At 48.2% G+C, this 20,090-nt stretch overlaps 1 protein-coding gene across 1 annotated transcript in view; it reads left to right on the plus strand.

The window, feature by feature from the left end:
• Window positions 1–20,090, plus strand: part of PDE2A (phosphodiesterase 2A) — a 52,346-nt gene that overhangs the window by 29,942 nt on the left and 2,314 nt on the right. Inside the window, exons 11-22 of the mRNA XM_087937854.1 lie at window positions 625–736; window positions 5,517–5,556; window positions 5,805–5,868; window positions 6,818–6,857; window positions 8,085–8,155; window positions 8,521–8,643; window positions 10,634–10,721; window positions 11,872–11,919; window positions 12,164–12,238; window positions 14,528–14,627; window positions 16,279–16,391; window positions 17,688–17,726. Of these exons, the coding sequence (XP_087793980.1) occupies window positions 625–736; window positions 5,517–5,556; window positions 5,805–5,868; window positions 6,818–6,857; window positions 8,085–8,155; window positions 8,521–8,643; window positions 10,634–10,721; window positions 11,872–11,919; window positions 12,164–12,238; window positions 14,528–14,627; window positions 16,279–16,391; window positions 17,688–17,726 (913 nt within the window). The remainder of the gene's footprint in view (window positions 1–624; window positions 737–5,516; window positions 5,557–5,804; window positions 5,869–6,817; window positions 6,858–8,084; window positions 8,156–8,520; window positions 8,644–10,633; window positions 10,722–11,871; window positions 11,920–12,163; window positions 12,239–14,527; window positions 14,628–16,278; window positions 16,392–17,687; window positions 17,727–20,090) is intronic.

Raw genomic sequence — 20,090 nt, forward strand, 5'->3', positions numbered from 1 at the left:
TGCACTTCAACCCCCAGAATTCCTCAGCCAGTTGGGAATGATAGAGTTGGGAGAGACCTGGAAAGGTTATCTAAGTCAGGGGTCTCCCACCTTGGCCACTGTAAGACTGGTGGACATCAACTCCCAGAATTCCCCAGGCAGCCAGGAATGATAGAGTTGGAAGGGACCAGAAGGGTCATTTAAATCAGGGGTCTCCAACCTTGGCCATTTTAAGACTTGTGCACTTCAACTCCCAGAATTCCTCAGCCAATCAGGAATGATAGAGTTGGAAGAGACCGGAAGGGTCATCTAAGTCAGGGGTCTCCCACCTTGGCCACTGTAAGACTTGTGGACTTCAACTCCCAGAATTCCCTAGGCAGCCAGGAATGATAGAGTTGGAAGAGACCAGAAGGGTCATCTAAGTCAGGGGTCTCCAACCTGGGTTACTTTAAGACTTGTGGACTTCAACCCCCAGAATTCGCAAAGCTGGCTAAGGAATTCTGGGAGTTGGAGTCCACAAGTCTTAAGGTTGCCAAGGTTGAAGACCCCCCCGAACTAGACGTACCCAATTCCTGCAAATGTTCTTCGTATATTTTAGCCTCCAGTTCCCTAATCCTCTTTCTTGCTTTCCTCCGTTTCCTGCAGCTACACGGAAGCGGATGTCTACAAAATCCAACATTGCTTCTGCTACACATCGACGGTGCTGACCAGCACGCTGGCCTTCCAGAAGGAGCAGAAACTCAAGTGGGAGTGTCAGGTAAGGAGTACAACCCCCTCCCCCCCACCGGTCTTTGAGCTTTCTTGTCCCCAGGTAGCCCCGAGAACGCGCTGTCCCCGTAGAAAACAAACCCCAAGGCACTTCAGTCCCGCCAAGATTGGATACGTCATATTGGCACAAAGCGGTGTAAACCGACTCTGAGATTTTCCCATGGCTTTTACCTACTTAAAAGTAAAAAAAAATTCCCTTCCCCAAGTCACTGGTCACACTGTCCAATCCTGGTGCTGGCTGGTTGCTGGGTTACCGGCTCCTCCTCTGGCCAGCCACTGGTGAGAATGTCCTTGGTTCCTACACAATAACTTTATTGTTTCGGCTCCAAAACCCCGTCAAACTATTTCCCCGCACCCCTCCCCAGTGCTGTGTGTGGCAACCCTGACGCCTCCAAGATGGCTTCGGCGAAGTTCCATTTCAGACAAGTGACTGTACACTTTAGATACTTCCCCAGAAGAAGATAACCAAGTTTCTTCTAATATTGAGAGGTGGCGAGTTTGGAAGCGCTTATAATTCAAATACCCAGGAGTTAGAAATATCTATAGGTCTCTGGGGGGAAAAAAAACTTGAATGCCTGGTTTGGGTTGCAATACTCTAAATGACCTCCAGAGGGCACCAGAGATGATCTTTGCTCTCTCCCCTAGTGGCTCTTCTGATAGGTGGCTCAGGGGCTAAGACGCTTGTCGATCAGAGAGGTCGGGAGTTCGGCGGTTCGAATCCCTAGCACCGCGTGATTCGTCCAAACCTGGCAGTTCAAAAGCAGGTCAAAAATGCGAGTAGAAAAATAGGGACCCCTTTGGTGGGGAAGAGAACAGCGTTCTGCGCGCCTTTGGAAGGCGTTTAGTCCTGCCGGCCACATGACCACGGAGGCGTCTTCGGACAGCGCGGGCTCTTCTTCGGCTTTGCAACGGAGATGAGCACCGCCCCCAGGAGCCAGAAACGACTCACACGGATGTGCAAGGGGAACCTTTACCTTCACCCTTATATGCTCTGCGTTCTCACAACCCATCAAGACTGAACGCAGGAGAGGAAAACGGCAGACAGATAACGGATAATCAGAGTTGGAAGGGACCTTGTAGGTCATCTAGTCCAACCCGCCGCCCCCCGCCCGCCCAAGCGGGAGACCCTACGCCATTTCTGACAGATGGCAATCCAGTCTCTTTTTGAAAGTCTCAAGTGACACACTCAACACACACACAGACACACACACACACACACACACACACACACATAGAACTTTCAGCTCCCAACCTGCGCACGACCCATTCAGAACTGTGTCGGAGCTCCCCCTTGTGGAAAAACATGGCAAGCCTTGGGTAAACTTCGCCATTAAACCCTAAACCGGCTGCATCTTCCAAGTGTTTACCAAATGCTAATTTGTTGTAAACCAGGCGAGGGACAGATTGTGACGGGACGAATCTGCGCGGACCCTGAGAGTTGACAGCAACTCGGTGGCCCATAATCGAACCAACTGGATTGCGAATGCATTTAGGAACGGAACGGGTGGATCAAGGAAATGTGAAAAAGGTTCCTACCTTCACACGACACAGAGTAATAGAATGACAGGAGGGACCCTGGAGACCGTCTAGTCCAACCCCCGCCCCCCGGTCAAGCAGGCGACCCTGCACTATTTCAGACAAATGGCTGTCGATTCTCTTCTTAAAAAGTGATGAAGCACCCACAATTGACAGCAGTTCTGACAGGTTAATTGTCCTCACTGTTAGGAAATTCCTCCTTTAATTCCAGGTTGCTTCTCTCCTGGATGAGTTTCCATCCGTTGCTTCTTGTCCTGCCTCTTCAGGGGCTTTGGAAGAGCTTGACCACCTCTTCTTTGGGTCAGCCTCAAATACTAGGAAGACCGCTATCATGTCACCCTAGTCCTCCTTTTCTCTAGACTAACCAAACCCAAATCCTATATATATAGTCTCAGAGCACTCTGAGAAGCACAGAGCCAAATCCTATATATATAGTCTCAGAGCACTCTGAGAAGCACAGAGCCGGAGACAGAAGCCTGAAGATGATGAATGAGACTTCATCGAAACATTGCCTAGATACTTGAATCTTACGGGAGAAAACCCGAACAACCAAAGATCCACATACAAATACCCATGAGAACCTCAGAAAAAAATATATATATATATATATATCGTGGTAATCAAAACTGGATAAGTAAATCAACGGCCTTGACCTACTTATAGAATGGAGCCATTTTTCATATTCTCGCTTAGAAGACGTAGAATAACTTTATGGTCACTTTGAATGTACACTAATTGGCATTCATGGAGATGAAATTTCATTGCATGCATATCTCAAAAAGGTCTACACCTCTAACATACACTAATAAACACGACAGAATAAATAAATAAATCTATATAAATAAATAAGTAAACAAATAAATAAATAAATATGCATATACCCAGAACAGATTGTACCAGAAGCTCAACTCGAGAGCTGTACGGGCACCGCATATTCAGACAGCAAAAGGCAGCTTAACTAGAGTCAGGTCAACCTACATTGTGCGAATGCAGATGTGGGAACTTCACCTGAAGGGATCAAGCTTTCAGATCTGTTCCACCTGTGATGATCTCGGGAGATGGGGAAATAAAATTGGTTCATTTCTCTGTTTGTTTAAAAAAAAAAAATTTTTTTTTTAAACTGCCTGACAGCTAAAGATCTCTCGGTAGTTTACAATAAAAACGCAGTTAAACACATAAAATCAAATAAAGTGCAGAACAAAGACGTTGCTCGGTGGAGATGAGACAGCTGCAAGGCAGTCATTCAAAAGACTAAAACAACGTACATTAAAATGTCATTAAAATACAATTAAGCCCGTTAAAAGGCCTGGGATGACAGAAAGGCAGTCGTCTAAATCTAAAATCACAGGATGCAAAGACAATTAAAATAAGATTAAGAGGTCCAGGATAGCGAAGAGAAAAGCCTTCACCCGGGACGAGAAGGATGGTAACGGGAAAGTGCCAGGATGCCATAAACGGGGTGCCACCACAGGAAAAGCTCTCCCCCTTAGAGAGGACCCGCCCCACCTCCTCCATTTGGGGGATGGGATGGATCTGGAGAAGGTCTTGATTGCAAGGCCTTCAGGTCCGGATAGATCCAGAGAGAGAAGGTGCTCTTTCAGACAATAGAAGAGGAGAGGGGAGAGTAGAATAGAATAGAATAGAATAGAATAGAATAGAATAGAATAGAATAGAATAGAATAGAATAGAATAGAATAGAATTCTTTCTTGGCCAAGGGTGATTGAACACACAAGGAATTTGTCTTGGTGCAAATGCTCTCAGTGCACATAAAAGAAAAGAGACATTCGTCAAGAGTCCAGAATCATCAGGTGCAACACTTAATGATAGTCATAGAGTGCAATAAGAATAGAATAGAGTAGAATAGAGTAGAGTAGAGTAGAATAGAATAGAATAGAATAGAATAGAATAGAATAGAATAGAATAGAATAGAATAGAATAGAATAGAATAGAATAGAATAGAATTCTTTATTGGCCAAGTGTGATTGGACACACAAGGAATTCGTCTTAGTGCAAATGCTCTCAGGATACATAAAAGAAAAGATACATTCATCAAGAATAGAATAGAAAATAGAATAGAATGGATAATAGAATAGGAAAGGAAAGGAAAGGAAAGGAAAGGAAAGGAAAGGAAAGGAAAGGAAAGGAAAGGAAAGGAAAGGAAAGGAGGAGAGGAGAGGAGAGGAGAGGAGAGGAGAGGATAGAATTCTTTATTGGCCAGGTGTGTTTATTGGACACACAAGGAATGTGTCTTGGTGCAAATGTTTTCAGGGTACCTAAAAGAACAGATACATTCGTCAAGAGTCAAGAATCATCAGGTACAACACTTGATGATAGTCACAGGGTACAATAAGCAATCAAATCATACTAGGAAACAGTCCATATAAATCGTAAGGATACAAGCGACAAAATTACGGTCATACAGTGATGAGAAGATTAACAATAATAGTAGTGCAAACTTTGTAAATAGCTGGACAGTGTTGAGGGAATGAATAGAATAAGAATGAGAAGAGAAGAGAAGAGAAGAGAAGAGAAGAGAAGAGAAGAGAAGAGAAGAGAAGAGAAGAGAAGAGAAGAGAATTCTTTATTGGCCAAGTGTGTTTATTGGACACACAAGGAATTTGTCTTGGTGCAAATGCTCTCAGCGTACGTTGAAAGAAAAGTCACAGGGTACAAATAAGCAGCCAAATCATACAAGCTGGACTTCAGCTCCTGGGACTTTTGAAGGTCAAAACCCACTAAACTCAATTGGACAACTATTTTTCTGAAATGGTGTGGGGTCTCCCGGCTGAGGAGGGGGTTGGACTAGAAGACCTCCAAGGCGCCTTCCTTCCAGCCTGACGTTTCTATGTTCAATTTGGATGAACGTCATCGGAGAGAGAGAGAGAGAAGCAACCTGGAACGAAGGAGGAACTTCCTGAGCGTGAGAACCATGAACCCAGCGGAACTGCCGGCCACCAAGAAGTCGTGAGTGCTCCAACACCGGCGGGGTTTTTAAGAAGAGTCACTTGTCTGAAATGGGTCTGGGGTCTCCTGCCTGAGCAAGGGGTTGGACTAGAAGACCTCCAAGGTGCCTTCCAACTCTGATATTCGTTTATTCTGCAGGCAGTTTGGGATTGGGAGAAGAGGTAGCAGTGTGTCTCCTTCCCCCACCTCACCCCAAAAAAACCCCCCCAAACCACCATGTTGGTGCTGAGAAAGAACGAGAGGGTTCACCTGTCTTCCCTCTCCACAGGCTCTTTTGCAAGTGGCCAAGAACCTTTTCACTCACCTGGGTAAGTATCCAAGGGCAGGAGGAACCAGGGCAGATCTCTGCCTCCAGACCCACCGCGAAGAGGCTCCGATGAGGATTCGGCCGTATTCCCTGAAATTGGGGGGAGTGGGCTGGCAAGGAGCCGGCTTTCCAGGGAGGTGGGATGAGATGAAGCCCCCTTCCCACCCACCCACCCACCCCCAAAAATACGTGCCTGAGGTCCGTCGGTTGGTTTTTCTGAGCGTTTCCCCTGCCCCGATCCTCTTTCAGATGATGTTTCCGTGCTGCTGCAGGAGATTATCACGGAAGCCAGGAATCTCAGCAACGCTGAAATGTGAGTCTCATCCTGGGCAGGAGGGGGCCTAGCGGTCACAGCCAGCACCCCTCGTGGGGGAGGGGAGGGGGTGACATGCTTGAGGAACAGCCCAAACCGTCACCACCCCCCTGGTGGGTTTGTTTGGATGGCTCACGGTGTCTCCCAATGCTGGAGGGGGCATTTTAGACTTAGGGTAGTTATTTCAAGGTGTTCCTGGATGGCTCACTTTGTAATTGGTGACTCTGGGTGGGGTAATCGATGAAAATAGAGAGTCGGGGGGGAGGATAGGAGGAGTGGGGGAAGGAGGGAGGGAGGAGGAAGAGAGAGAAGAGGGGAGGATGGAAAGAAGGAGGGATTCATTCAGTCAGTCAGTCAGTCATCAATCAATTCATTCAGTCATTCATTCATTGATCCATTGATTCATTGATTCAATCATTGATCAATTTATTCATTGATTCATTGATCAATTCAGTCATTCATTTATCAATTTATTCATTTATTCTTTGATCAGTTCAGTCATTCATTTTCACTGATCAATTCATTCAGTCATTTGTGGATCAATTCATCAGTCATTCATTGATTCATTGATCCATTGATCCATCCATCCATTCATTCATTGATCAATTTTTTTCATTGATTCATTGATCAATTCAGTCATTCATTGGTCAATGTATTCATTTATTCCTTGATCAATTCATTCATTCATTCATTCATTCATTGACAAATTCATTCATTCAATCAATCTAACATTTTTTTTGTTAAGCTAAACAACTTGTCCAATGGGTTTGGCCCCATTTTACAACCCCGTGTTTGCCAAGGGGCTCAGGGGAGGTTGTGTAGGTTGAAAACATCAAACATCAAAGAATAAATTCATAGACTCCTATGGCACTAAGGACCGTCAACCAGGGCTGGGCAGATTGCCTATGAAAGCTTAGCTGAGTCAGTCAGTGGCCACTACAATCTGGAGTCACACCTGCGAGGCCTTCAGTGGCCATGTGACCGGCCAGGTAACCCTACATTACATTCTGGATCAGCTGTAGCTTTGGAGGGAGGAGGAGGATGACAAAAGGAGGAGGGGGAAAGGGAGGGAAGGAAGGGAGGGAGGAAGGAGGGAGGAAGGAAGGAAGGAAGGAAGGAAGGAAAGAAGGAAGAGGTAAGACGGAGAGGAGAGGAAAGAAGGAGGAGGAGGAAGGAGGAGGAAGAAGGGAAGAGGAGGAGGGGTGAAGAAAGGGGGAGGAGGAGGAAAGAAGGAAGGAAGACAAGATGAGAGGGAAAGGAAGAGGGATGTGGGAAGGAGGAGGAGGTGTGAAGGAAGGAAGAGGAGGAGGAGGAGGGTGAAGAAAGGAGAGGGAGGGAGAAGGAGAGGGAGGAGGAGGGAGGAGGAGTGAAGGAAGGAAGGGGAGAAGGAGAAGGGAGGAGGAGGAGAAGGAGGATGACAAAAGGAGAGAGAGGGAAAGGGAGGAGGAGGGAGGGAGGGAGGGAGGAAGGAAGGAAGGAAGGAAAGAAAGAAGGAAGATGTAAGAGGGAAAGGAAGACGGATGGGGAGGAGAAGGGAAGAGTGAAGGAAGGAAGAGATGAAAGGGAAAGGAAGGGGGATGCGGGAAGGAGGAGGAGGTGTGAAAGAAGGAAGAGAAGGAGGAGGAGGGGGAAGAAAGGATCCGGAGGAGAGGGAGAGGAAGGAAGGAAGGAAGGAAGGAAGGAAGGAAGGAAGGAAGGAAGGAAGGAAGGAAGGAAGGAAGGAGAAGGGAAGAGGAGGAGGGTGAAGAAAGGGGAGGAGGAAAGGAGGAGAGAGGGAAAGGGAGGATTGGGAGGAGGAGGAGGAGTGAGGGAAGGAAGAAGGAGGATAGAGAGGGAAAGAGAGAGGGATGGGGAAGAGAAGAGAGGGATGGGGAGGAGGGGAGAGATAGAACCTTCCACGTTCCCCTTATTTTGGGAGGCCAAGATATCTCAGTTATGGCTCTTGGCCACAAGGAAATGGCTTCTCCTCGCGTGAAGGAGGTTGCCATCAACCTTTGCCCCTCAATCTCATCTTTCTGTCTCTCTCTCCCTTCCTTCCTTCCTTCCTTCCTTCCTTCCTTCCTTCCTTCCTTCCTTCCTTCCTTCCTTCCTTCCTTCCTCTTTCTTTCTTTCTTTCTTTCTTTCTTTCTTTCTTTCTTTCTTTCTTTCTTTCTTTCTTTCTTTCTTTCTTTTTCTTTCTTCCTTTCTTTCCTTCCTTCCTTTCTTTCCCCCCAAAGGCCATTCTGAGCATGCTGCAGGACATGAATTTCATCAGCAACTACAAAATCGACCGTCAAACCCTTGTCAGGTACGGTTGGGAGAAGAGAACAAGGCAGGTTTGGGGGGGTTTTCCCCCCCTTTTTCCTTCCTCTGGATCCCAAAGTGATCAAGGGACTCGATTTCTGCTTCTCCGTCTGGACACCAGGCTTAACGCATGATTTCCTGCCTGGCCACCAAGGGGGGGCGGGCTTGAAGAGGATTCCCAAGAGGTTCAAGGTGACAGGAGGATCCACGAGGAGTTGTTGAAAAAGTTATGGGCTGCAATCGATGTGTTGTTTCGCTGTGGCCAACCACCAAGGAAGGACCAAAAAGAGGAAATGGCTGCTCGGTCTTACATTGGGGGGGGGTCTTAAATAACCCCAAGTGACTCTCTTTTTTGGTCATTTTCCTCAGGTTCTGCCTCATGGTAAAAAAGGGGTACAGAGACCCTCCGTATCACAACTGGATGCACGCCTTCTCCGTCTCCCACTTCTGCTACCTGCTGTACAAGAATCTGGAGCTCATCAACTACCTGGAGTAAGTGGACGTGGATGACGGGCTTGGTTTAGGCCCCGGGGGGTCGTCAGAGAGCGAGTCCCTCCCGGCCTGCAGGACGCAGGAAAAGGATCTTAAAGCATCTCTTGGGACAACGCAAGCTGAGGTTGGACCCACAACTCTTGGTTCCCTGTTCAGCTTGTGGAAGTCGGGGTGCCGGCTTTCCAAACCCAGCAAAGACACGGCGGAGGGTCTCCAAAAAGCCATTTCCTTTCTCGTTTCTTCGCCTTGAGGGGGAAATCTTGCAAAAGGAAATCTCAATTTTATAACCACGATGGCGAACCTACGGCATGCGTGCCACGGGTGGCACGTGGAGCCGTTTGTGTGGGCCCATGAGCCCCAGTTAAACTTACCTGCACTGCGCATGGGTGTGCCTCCCCGCTGGTTTTCTGCCCATTTGAAACCGTTTTCGCCCTCCTGGAAGCTCGAGAGAATCCTGCAACCTTTGGAGGCCAAAAAACGGGCCTTCCGGAAATACCAGGAGTGCCAAAACAGGCCCTTTTTTTCGGCCTCCCAAGGGTTCAGAGGCTTCCCTCGAGCCTCCGGGAAGGCAAAAATGGCCTCATTTTTTGCCCCAAATCAGCTGGGAGGTGCACGCATGCGCAGTGCAGGTAAGGGGACATGGCAGGGCGCACGCATATGCAGGGAGGGTGCGCGCTTTTGGCACACCACAACAAAAAGGTTCACCATCGCTGACTTATAACCGCTTGTTGAGTGACCGAAGTTATAACAGCACTGGAAAAAAGAGACTTGGGGCTGAGGGTGGGATTCAAACATCCCAACAACTGGTTCTCTGTCAGGTTGCTGGGAGGGCATGGCCATGGTGGGCGTGGCCTGCCGGAACTTTTGGGAGGGCAATTTTTTTGCCTTCCCCAGAGTCTGGAGGCTTCCCTCGGGCCTCCGGGAGGGCCTCCGGAAGCCAGAAACAGGCCCATTTCCGGACTTACAGAACTTCTGGGTTTGGCCTGTTTTTGGCCCTTCCAGACCCTGCACTTACCTGTGCAGGTAAAAACAGAAGCGTGGAGACTTCTGGGAGGGTTGGGGTTGGGCGGGGCCAGCCAATCGTTTCAACTACCAGTTCAGCGAACCGGATGTAAATTTAACACCCGGTTCGTTCAAACCGGCCCAAACCGGGCTGAATCCCACCCCTGTTTATGGCTCTTTTTTTCACACTTGCGACCGTTACAGCATCCCCATAATCACACGGTCAAAATTCAGACTCTTGGCAAGTGGTTCGTATTGAGGACAGTTTGCGACGTCCTCCAGAATGCTGCTGTCACCTTCCCGCTAGTCCTTCTCGTCGTTAAATGAGACAGACCCAGTTCCTGCAACCGTTCTTCAGGCGTTTTAATCCTCCAACCCCGTAATCATCTCTGGGGCTCTTCTCTGCACTCTTTCCAGTGGGTCAACCTCTTTATTTTTTTACAGCACGGTGCCCAAAACGGGATACAATTGAGGTAGTCCTCGATGTTATGACCAAAACAGAGCCCAGCGTTTCAGTAGCTCAGCCAGACAGTTCTTAGCGGGTGAATTTTACGCCGTTTTTTGGTCATTCCTCCCAAAGTTGTTAAGGGAATCCCTACAGTTAATCACATGGTCCTTAAGCGAATCCGTTGTCCCCTTTGGGTCTACTTGTCCGAAGTTCGCCAAAGGGGATCCCATGACCCCAGCGCACTGCGACCGTCATAAACACGAGTTGGTGGCCGAGCTTTGATCACGTCACCACGGGAACGCTGCAACGGTCGTAAGGTGTGAAAAAAAAACGGGCGTAAGTCGCTCTTGCCGGTGGCACGGTAACCGAACGGTGCCATTGAACGAACTCTTGTAAGTCGAGGACTACCTGTGTTCCAGGTGTGGCCTTAGCAAGCCATGGCAAAAGAAAAGGTAGTCCCACTTTGCGTGGGTTCGAGTCTGCCCCTTTGGTCGATGCGGCCCCGAACCGACCTCCTCCCCTGTTTTTCCTTCCCTGTAGAGACATTGAAATCTTTGCCTTGTTCATTTCCTGCATGTGCCACGACTTGGACCACCGAGGCACCAACAATTCTTTTCAAGTGGCATCGGTAAGGTTGGAAAGACCCCCACCCCACCCCTCTGCAAGGGAGGATAGTGGGGGGGGGTCTCTCTCTAGAGAGTAGGGTATAGAGTAGAAGACAAGAGAAGAATAAAATCGAATGTGGAATAGATGAGGGGCTAGGATAGAATATTGGAATAAAAAACAGAGTAGAATAGAAGATAGAATAGAATATAGAACAGAATAGAATTGAATAGAATAGAAAAGCAGAATGAAGAAGAGAAGAGAAGAGAAGAGAAGAGAAGAGAAGAGAAGAGAAGAGAAGAGAAGAGAAGAGAAGAGAAATTAGAATAGGAGAGGAGAGAAGAGGAGAGGAGATATAATGTCGAATAGAATAGAATATTGGAATAAAGGGTAGGATAGGATAGGATAGAATTTAGAATAGAGAATAGGATAGGATAGGATAGAATATTGGAATAAAAAGTAGAGTACAGTAGAGTAGACTATAGAATAGAATATAGAATAGAATATTGGAATAAAGAGTAGAATAGAATAGGAATAGGAATAGGAATAGAATAGAAATAGAATAGAACAGGAGGGAAGAGAAGAGAAGAGAGAATATATAATGTCGAATAGAATAGAATATTGGAATAAAGACTAGGATAGGATAGGATAGAATAGAGAATAGAGAATAGGATAGGATAGAATATTGGAATAAAAAGTAGAGTAGAGTAGAGAATGAATAGAATAGAATAGAATAGAATAGAATAGAATAGAATAGAATAGAATAGAATATTGGAATAAAGAATAGAATAGAACAGAATAGAGAATAGAATAGAATAGAATAGAATAGAATAGAATAGAATAGAATAGAATAGAATAGAATAGAATAGAATGTCGGAATGAAGAAGAGAGGAGAGGAGAGAATAAAGAACAGAACAGAACTGAAGTAGAACAGAACAGACTAGAGCCGGAAGGGACCTTGGAGGTCTTCTAGTCCAGCCCCCCCTCTCCCACCCCCTCCCACCCCCCTGCTCAAGCAGGAGAACCAGGCTAGCGGATGTTGTGGCCATTCCCCCCCCCCCGGGGCAAGGTTTGCTCTCTTCCTGCTCATCTGCCCCCCCCGCCTTGGGGGAGGGTCTCCTTCACCCCCTACCCAACCTCTCCGGTGAAAGCCACCTCCGTTCTCCCCCTTCCAGAAATCCGTCCTGGCAGCTCTGTACAGCTCCGAAGGATCCGTGATGGAGGTAAAGGAATTTTTGATCGGGTGACCAAAATGGGGGGGCGGGGGGGGGGAATGCTGCGACGGTTGTAAGTCAGAGGACCAATGATGATGAGGATGAGGATGATGAAGATGAGCTTAGCCTGTGTGCCCCCCCCTCGTGCTCCTGCACAGCCCCGTGGGCGCTTGCACAAAATGGCCGACTTCCGGGTGCCGTTCCGCAACGTACTCGCTGACGTCTCTCCCTTGTTGTGTTTTGTTGGCCTCAGAGACACCATTTCGCTCAAGCCATCGCCATCCTGAACACGCACGGGTGCAACATCTTTGATCACTTCTCTCGCAAGGTGGGCTTTCCTGGGCAGGCTGACCCTCATCCGGAGGCGTGAGGAAAATCGGGGAGGGGGCTTTTAAAAGGGAATTTTGAGGGCGGGTGGGGTTATGACACAGGTATATAGGTACGACCTTGGCTTCTTTGGCACTCGTTTCCTCCCCAGAGGGCCCTGGGGTGTGCTAACTGGGGGATTCTGGGAGTTGAAAATCACCTCTGGTGACTGGGGGTTCTGGGAGTTGAAGTCCAGCTCTTATGAATGAGGGATTCTGGGAATTGAAGTCCACCTCTGGTGACTGGGGGTTCTGGGAGTTGAAGTCCATCTCTTATGAATGAGGGATTCTGGGAATCGAAGTCCACCTCTGGGTGACTGGGGGTTCTGGGAGTTGAAGTCCAGCTCTTATGAATGAGGGATTCTGGGAATCAAAGTCCACCTCTGGTGACTGGGGGTTCTGGGAGTTGAAGTCCAGCTCTTATGAATGAGGGATTCTGGGAATCGAAGTCCACCTCTGGTGACTGGGGGTTCTGGGAGTTGAAGTCCAGCTCTTATGAATGAGGGATTCTGGGAATCGAAGTCCACCTCTGGTGACTGGGGGGTTCTGGGAGTTGAAGTCCAGCTCTTATGAATGAGGGATTCTGGGAATCAAAGTCCACCTCTGGTGACTGGGGGTTCTGGGAGTTGAAGTCCAGCTCTTATGAATGAGGGATTCTGGGAATCGAAGTCCACCTCTGGTGACTGGGGGTTCTGGGAGTTGAAGTCCAGCTCTTATGAATGAGGGATTCTGGGAATCGAAGTCCACCTCTGGTGACTGGGGGGTTCTGGGAGTTGAAGTCCAGCTCTTATGAATGAGGGATTCTGGGAATTGAAGTCCACCTCTGGTCACTGGAGGACTCTGGGAGTTGAAGTCCAGCTCTTATGAATGAGGGATTCTGGGAATTGAAGTCCACCTCTGGTGACTGGGGGTTCTGGGAGTTGAAGTCCAGCTCTTATGAATGAGGGATTCTGGGAATCGAAGTCCACCTCTGGTGACTGGGGGTTCTGGGAGTTGAAGTCCAGCTCTTATGAATGAGGGATTCTGGGAATCGAAGTCCACCTCTGGTGACTGGGGGTTCTGGGAGTTGAAGTCCAGCTCTTATGAATGAGGGATTCTGGGAATCGAAGTCCACCTCTGGTGACTGGGGGGTTCTGGGAGTTGAAGTCCAGCTCTTATGAATGAGGGATTCTGGGAATCGAAGTCCACCTCTGGGTGACTGGGGGTTCTGGGAGTTGAAGTCCATCTCTTATGAATGAGGGATTCTGGGAATCGAAGTCCACCTCTGGGTGACTGGGGGTTCTGGGAGTTGAAGTCCAGCTCTTATGAATGAGGGATTCTGGGAATCGAAGTCCACCTCTGGTGACTGGGGGTTCTGGGAGTTGAAGTCCAGCTCTTATGAATGAGGGATTCTGGGAATCGAAGTCTACCTCTGGTGACTGAGGGGTTCTGGGAGTTGAAGTCCAGCTCTAGTTACTGGGTGGTTCTGGGAGTTGAAGTCCGACTCTGATGATGGGGATTCTGGGAGTTGAAGTCTATCTCTTGTGGATGAGATGAGCGATTCTGGGAGTTGAAGTTTAGCTCTGGTTACTGGAGGATTCTGAGAATTGAAGTCCACCTCTAGTGACTGGGGGGTTCTGGGAGTTGAAGTCCATCTCTTGTGGATGAGGGATTCTGGGAGTTGAAGTCCAGCTCTGGTTACGGGGTGGTTCTGGGAGTTGAAGTCCGACTCTGATGATGGGGATTCTGGGAGTTGAAGTCTATCTTTTGTGGATGAGATGAGCAATTCTGAGAGTTGAAGTTTAGCTCTGGTTACTGGAGGATTCTGGGAGTTGAAGTCCATCTCTGATGGATGGGGAGTTATGTGAGTTAAAATCCATAAGTATAGCTGGGGAACTCTGGGAGTTAAAATCCTCCTATGCTGGCTGGTAGAATTGAAGTCCACCACTGGTGGCTGGGAATTCTGGGAGGTAGAATCCATCCGTGCTGGCTCAGGAATTCCAGGAATGGATGCCTTCTGTGCTAGCTGGGGAATTCTGGGAGTTGAAGTCCCCACATCTTTTAAGTTCTGAAGGCTGAGAAACTTGACACACTTAGATCACTCCCAGTTCCCAAATTGGCTGGAGGTCTTTGGTCACTGGAGACCCAATAGTTCCCCAAAACTGTCCCGCCATCTTCTCCAAGCTGTGGGTGGAGTTTGGGAGCCCTTCCTGGGACTTCTTGAGAGGCCACAGGGCGGTCAGTAGCGAAGGATGGACCTCTTGATCCCACAGGATTACCAAAGGATGCTGGATTTGATGAGGGACATCATCCTGGCCACCGACCTCGCTCATCACTTGAGGATCTTCAAAGACTTGCAGAAGATGGCTGACGGTAAGGCTTCCCAAATTCACGTTCTTCTCCAGGGGTTGCCCCAAAGGTGCTTTCTTTTTCAGGAGGCAACTGGACTTTCTGGGGGGTTTTTTATGTGTGTTGAAGACGTTTCGCTTCTCATCCAAGAAGCTTCTTCAGCTCTGACTTGGATGGCGGGGAAGGGAAGGATTGATCCTCCTTGCAGACAGCTGGTCATTTGCATCCTTCTAGAGAGACGTTGAGGCCACTTGGAGGTTTCTTGGTCTCCTCAGGGTCACCTGAGTGGTGCAAATGATGTTTTCTAGGCCTCTGTCCCTTCACACCCAATTTGCACCACTCAGGTGACCCTGAGAGGACACAGATAAACCTCCAAGTGGCCTCAACGACCCTCTCAAAGGATGCAAATGACCAGCTGTCTGCAAGGAGTGTCAATCCTTCCGTTCCTCACCATCCGGTCAGAACTGAAGAAGCTTCTTGGACAAGAAGCAAAATGCCTTCAAAGGAAAAAAAAACAAGTCCAGTTACCTCTTGAGAAAAAAGGAACCTGGAAGACGGAGAACCTCGGTAGATTTTTTTCTCCTGGGGTTGGCAGAGCTTCCAAGGGAGAAAGAGGCCAAGCGGAGTTTCTTCTTTAAATTACCTCTCTTGCTTTCTTTTCTCCTTCATCTCCTTTTCCTTCCTTCCCTCCTTCTTTTCCTCCTTCCCTTCTTTCCTTTCTATCCTTCTCTCTCCTCCTTTCCATTTTACTTCCCTCCCTCCCACCCTTCCTCCCTTCCTTCCTTCCTTTCTTCTCTCTCCTTTCTACTTCCCTTCTTTCCTCCCTTCTTTCCTTTCTTCTCTCTCCTTTCTACTTCCCTCCCTTCCTTTCTTCTCTCTCCTTTCTACTTCCCTTCTTTCCTCCCTTCTTTCCCTTCTTCCCTGTCCTTCCTACTCCCCTTCCTCCCTTCTTTCCTTTCTTCTCTCTCCTTTCTACTTCCTCCCTCCCTTCCTCCTTTCTTCTCTCTCCTTTCTATTTCCTCCTTCCCTCCTTTCCTTTCTATCCTTCCCTCTCCTCCTTTCCTTTCTACCTCCTTTCCTCCCTCCCTTCCATCTTTCCCTTCTTCCCTGTCCTTTCTACTCCCCTTCCTCCCTTCTTTCCTTTCTTCTCTCTCCTTTCTACTTCCCTCCCTTGCTTTCTTCTCTCTCCTTTCTACTTCCCTTCTTTCCTCCCTTCTTTCCTTTCTTCTCTCTCTTCTACTTCCCTTCCATCCTTATCCTTTCTTCTCTCTCCTTTCTACTTCCTCCCTCCCTTCCTCCTTTCTTCTCTCTCCTTTCTATTTCCTCCTTCCCTCCTTTCCTTTCTATCCTTCCCTCTCCTCCTTTCCTTTCTACTTCCTTTCCTCCCTCCCTTCCATCTTTCCCTTCTTCCCTGTCCTTCCTACTCCCCTTCCTCCCTTCTTCCCTTCCTTCTCTCTCCTTTCTACTTCCCTCCTTCCCTCCCATCCTCCCTCCCTCCTTCTCCTCCTTTCCTTCCTACTTCCCCCTTCCTTTCTTTTCCCTCCCTTTTTCTTTCCCTTCCCTCCCTCCCACATTTTCACCTACTCTTCCTTTTCCCTTCTTTCTCTCTCTCTCTCTCTTCCCCTCCCTTCTTTCCTTCTCTCCTTCCCCTTTCCTCCATTCCTCCTCTTTGCAGTTGGCTACGACCCGGGGAACAAGCAGCACCACAGCCTCCTGCTGTACCTTCTCATGACCTCCTGTGACCTCTCAGACCAGACCAAAGGCTGGAAAACCACCCGCAAGATCGCGGTGAGTAAGAGGCCGAGGACGGAGCCCCGGATCCACTGGGCTGGTATCTTGGGCGGTGCCAGCCTCCCCTTGGAAGGTGCAGCTCTTCCTCCTGAGTCTGGCACCTTCTCTGGCCAAAGGATCCCCTGCCCACTGCAGACACATCTCCTGTCCCTTTGGGTGCCCCGGGAGCGGGTGGGAATCCTCCCAGGGCCAGGGTGGTTCTGCTACAGGTTGTAATAATCCCGGAGGTTTTCCTGGTCGTAGCACAAATGGCGCAACTCTTTTGCGTAATCCTCATTGTCTTGCTTTGTTTTGGGACAGCCGATGTGGCATCTTGACCACGGGTAGGGTTTTTAAATAACCAGGATGCCCCGCTTGCTTCGAGTCGTGACTTTTCTGAAGTGCATTCAGGCGTAAAGTTTGGGGGAACGTTATAGCTTAGCCCCCTTCCGTGCAGGGATGGGATTCAGATGTCTTAACAACCGGTTCTGTGGGTGTGGCCTAATTTGCGGGTGCGGCTTGGTGGTCCCGTGACTGACTGGGCATGGCTTGTATGTAAATATTATAGATATTGATGTAAATATTGAATTTTTTTTATTTTAAAAAAGGAGCCATTTTTACCCAAAACTAGGCAAAAGCAGGCAGGCAGATTGAGTTGCTCACAGAATCACAGATTCATTCAGAGATCTACCATTCTGCAATCTGCTACCTGAGTCTGTCACATAAAATTTGCTAGAAAGCAAACACAAAATTAACTCACAACATGTATGTAAAGATGTCTGGGAGAGCTCAGAGCAAGATCCCAGGGCATCAGAAGGGCGCCGGGTTGGGGGAAATCACGACACGTATCTGTCACTCCTCAGGAGTTTTAAGGGTTCAAGGCACGGGTGCGATTCATCCGGTGTAACAACCAGTTCGGTGAGCGCCGCGGGCGAAGAGTTAGCTACTGACCTTCTCCAGCGATCCCTGAGTGTTAAACAGCTGATGTGCCGCAATCCATTGTGCCGTGCAAATCAGCTGAGCTTGAAAAACAGGATATAAAACACAGCCTAAAGCCCGGGTAGGCGGGTGGGCCCAACAGCTAATTGTCGGAGCAAACTGAATCACTTCGCTCCCAGCTGATCCTCGGAGATACCAGTTCACCCAAACCTGTAGAATCCTAGCCCTGGTCCAAGGCTTGAGAGGGGTGGCATGTTGTGGAGGGTGTGTGTGTGAATGTCCTCTCTGGACATTCTCCCCTCCCCAAAGAATGTGCAGATTGAAGAGTTTGAAGGGTTTGTCACCTTGCACTAAATCCGTGTCTTTCCCTTCCAGGAACTGATCTATAAGGAATTCTTCTCCCAGGGAGATCTGGTATGTGAAAATAAAATAAAATCATTGAGTCCAATTATATATGTGTGTGTGTGTGTGTGTGTGTTTTCGTAGACTTTCACAGGTACAGGTATGTAGGTCTTGGCGTTTTCGGGTCTTTTTCTATGTAAGATTCCCGTGTAATCTTACATGGGAAAATACCCGAACACGCCAAGACCTGCATATATATATATATATATATATATATATATATATATATATATATATATATGTATATGTATACGTATATACGTATACGTATACGTATACGTATACGTATATGTATATATATGTATGTATGTATATATATATATATATATATATATATATATATATATATATATATATATATATTTGTGTGTGTGTCTTTGTGTGTGTGTGTGTGTGTGTGTATTTATTTATTTATCTTGTCATGGTTATATAGTGCAGGGGTCCCCAACCACCAGTCCCCGGACCGGTACTGGTCCGTGGAACAATTTCTTCCGGGTCGCCGGTTTGCTGGGCGCCGCCATCTTGTTTTGATTAAAAAGTTCTTCTGGTGAGCTTTTCCGTGTAGAAAGCGGCGTTTGGGTGCTGAAAGAATCCTCACGTCTTAGTTTCATCGAGGGTGGGGGCGGCTTCGAACCAAACTAAGGCGCGAGGATTCTTTCAGTACCCAAGGCAAGGCGAGCCGAGTGACCGTCCCGAAGCCGTTGCGAAGCCCATCGACAAAGGTACAAAGGAGGAGTTGAAGGTGGCGGGGAGAAGCGGGGGACGGCTGGCTGGCCGGTCTCTCAGCTCGCCTTGCCATGAGTGCTGATGCCGGTACCGGGCCGGGGATGATTTTGTGATGCCAGTACCGGGCCGCGGATGATTTTGTGATGCCGGTACTGGGTCGTGGATGATTTTGTGATGCCAGTACCGGGCCGTGGCACAAAAAAGGTTGGGGGCCACTGATATAGTGTATATTAGTGGCGGAGACTCTCTGAGAGCTGTATGGTTCCGGAGATTGCCCTAATTCAATCGTGAGCCTCAAGATAAACTTCAAAAGAATCCAAAAGATTTACAGTCACCCGTGACCCTGTTCCCCGTTCCCCTTCCCTGAGCGTGTCATACATCAGATTCTCCAACCAAAGTACGTTCATGGCTGGGTGTCATCAATCACACTCTCCAACGAAGGATTTTCATAGGCAGAACATCCAGTAGCCTAGGCTATAACCTTTGTAAGATAAGTGTGGAATGTACTTCTGGTTTTATTTGCCGTGCTGCTCCTTTTAGGTTTCCGCCCCCACCCTCCTGCTTATGGCAACTCGAAAACAGGCATAGGGATGATGTACGAGTTGCCAGAAATTTCATTTTAACGTATTGCCGATTAGTGCACATTCCAAGCGTCAATAAAGTTATTCTAAGTCCAGGTTTGAGAAGGAAGGCTCCTGGGAGGAGAATTATCCCTCTACTAAGAGGAGAGGGGAGTAGAAAGGTACAAGTACAGATTGGGGGAAACCTGGCTCAGAAACAGTGACTGTGAGGGGGACCCTGGAGTCCCGGTGGACGATCCCTTAAACACGAGCCAGCCGAGTGCGGCGGCAGCCAAAAAAGCCAAGACAATCCCTGGTGGTATAAACAGGGGCCTAGAATCAAAATCACGCGAAGTCTTAGTGCCGCTTTCTAAAGCCTTAGTAAGGCCACACCTGGAATCCTGCATCCAGTTTGGGTCACCACCAATTACAAAAAAGATCTTGAGACTTTGGGAAAAGTACAGAGACGAGCAAGTAAGAGGATTAAAGGCCTGCAGACTTAAAACCTAGGAAGAACAGCTGCAGGATTTGGGTTCGGCTAGTCTAGAGAAAAGAAGGACCAGGCGGGACATGAGCCCAATAGTCCAATATTTGAGGGGATGCCACAAAGAAGAGGAAGGAGTCAACTTATTTTCCAAAGCGCCAGAAGAGGCAGGACAAGAAACAACGGATGGAAACTCATCAAGGAGAGAAGCAACCTTAAAAAAAGGAGAAATTTACTGACAGGGAGGACAATTAACCAGTGGAACTGCTGGCCACCAGAGGTTGTGGGTGCTCTATCAGTGGAGGTGTTCATGTAGAGATTGGACAACCGTCTGTCTGAAATGGTCTAGGGTCTGCTGCTTGGGCAGGGGGTTGGACTAGATGACCTCCGAGGTCGCCTCCAGCTCTATTCTGAGCGAGAGAGCGTATACAATCTGGGGACTTGGCAAACTTTGTCCTCTGCTCCAAAGAGCCAAGAACTACTTAAAGGTCTTCAGGTGGAAATTTAGAAGGGATCCTTACTCCGTGGTGTGGCTTCTGCAGAAGGAAACGATGGACGAAAAAAGGAAATCACTCATATCTCTCTCTCTCTCTTTCTCTTTCTCTC

The sequence above is a fragment of the Pseudonaja textilis genome, chromosome 7 (genome assembly GCF_049901715.1).
Source record: "Pseudonaja textilis isolate UNSWEBS1 chromosome 7, rPseTex1.2, whole genome shotgun sequence".
Lineage (NCBI taxonomy): Eukaryota > Metazoa > Chordata > Lepidosauria > Squamata > Elapidae > Pseudonaja > Pseudonaja textilis.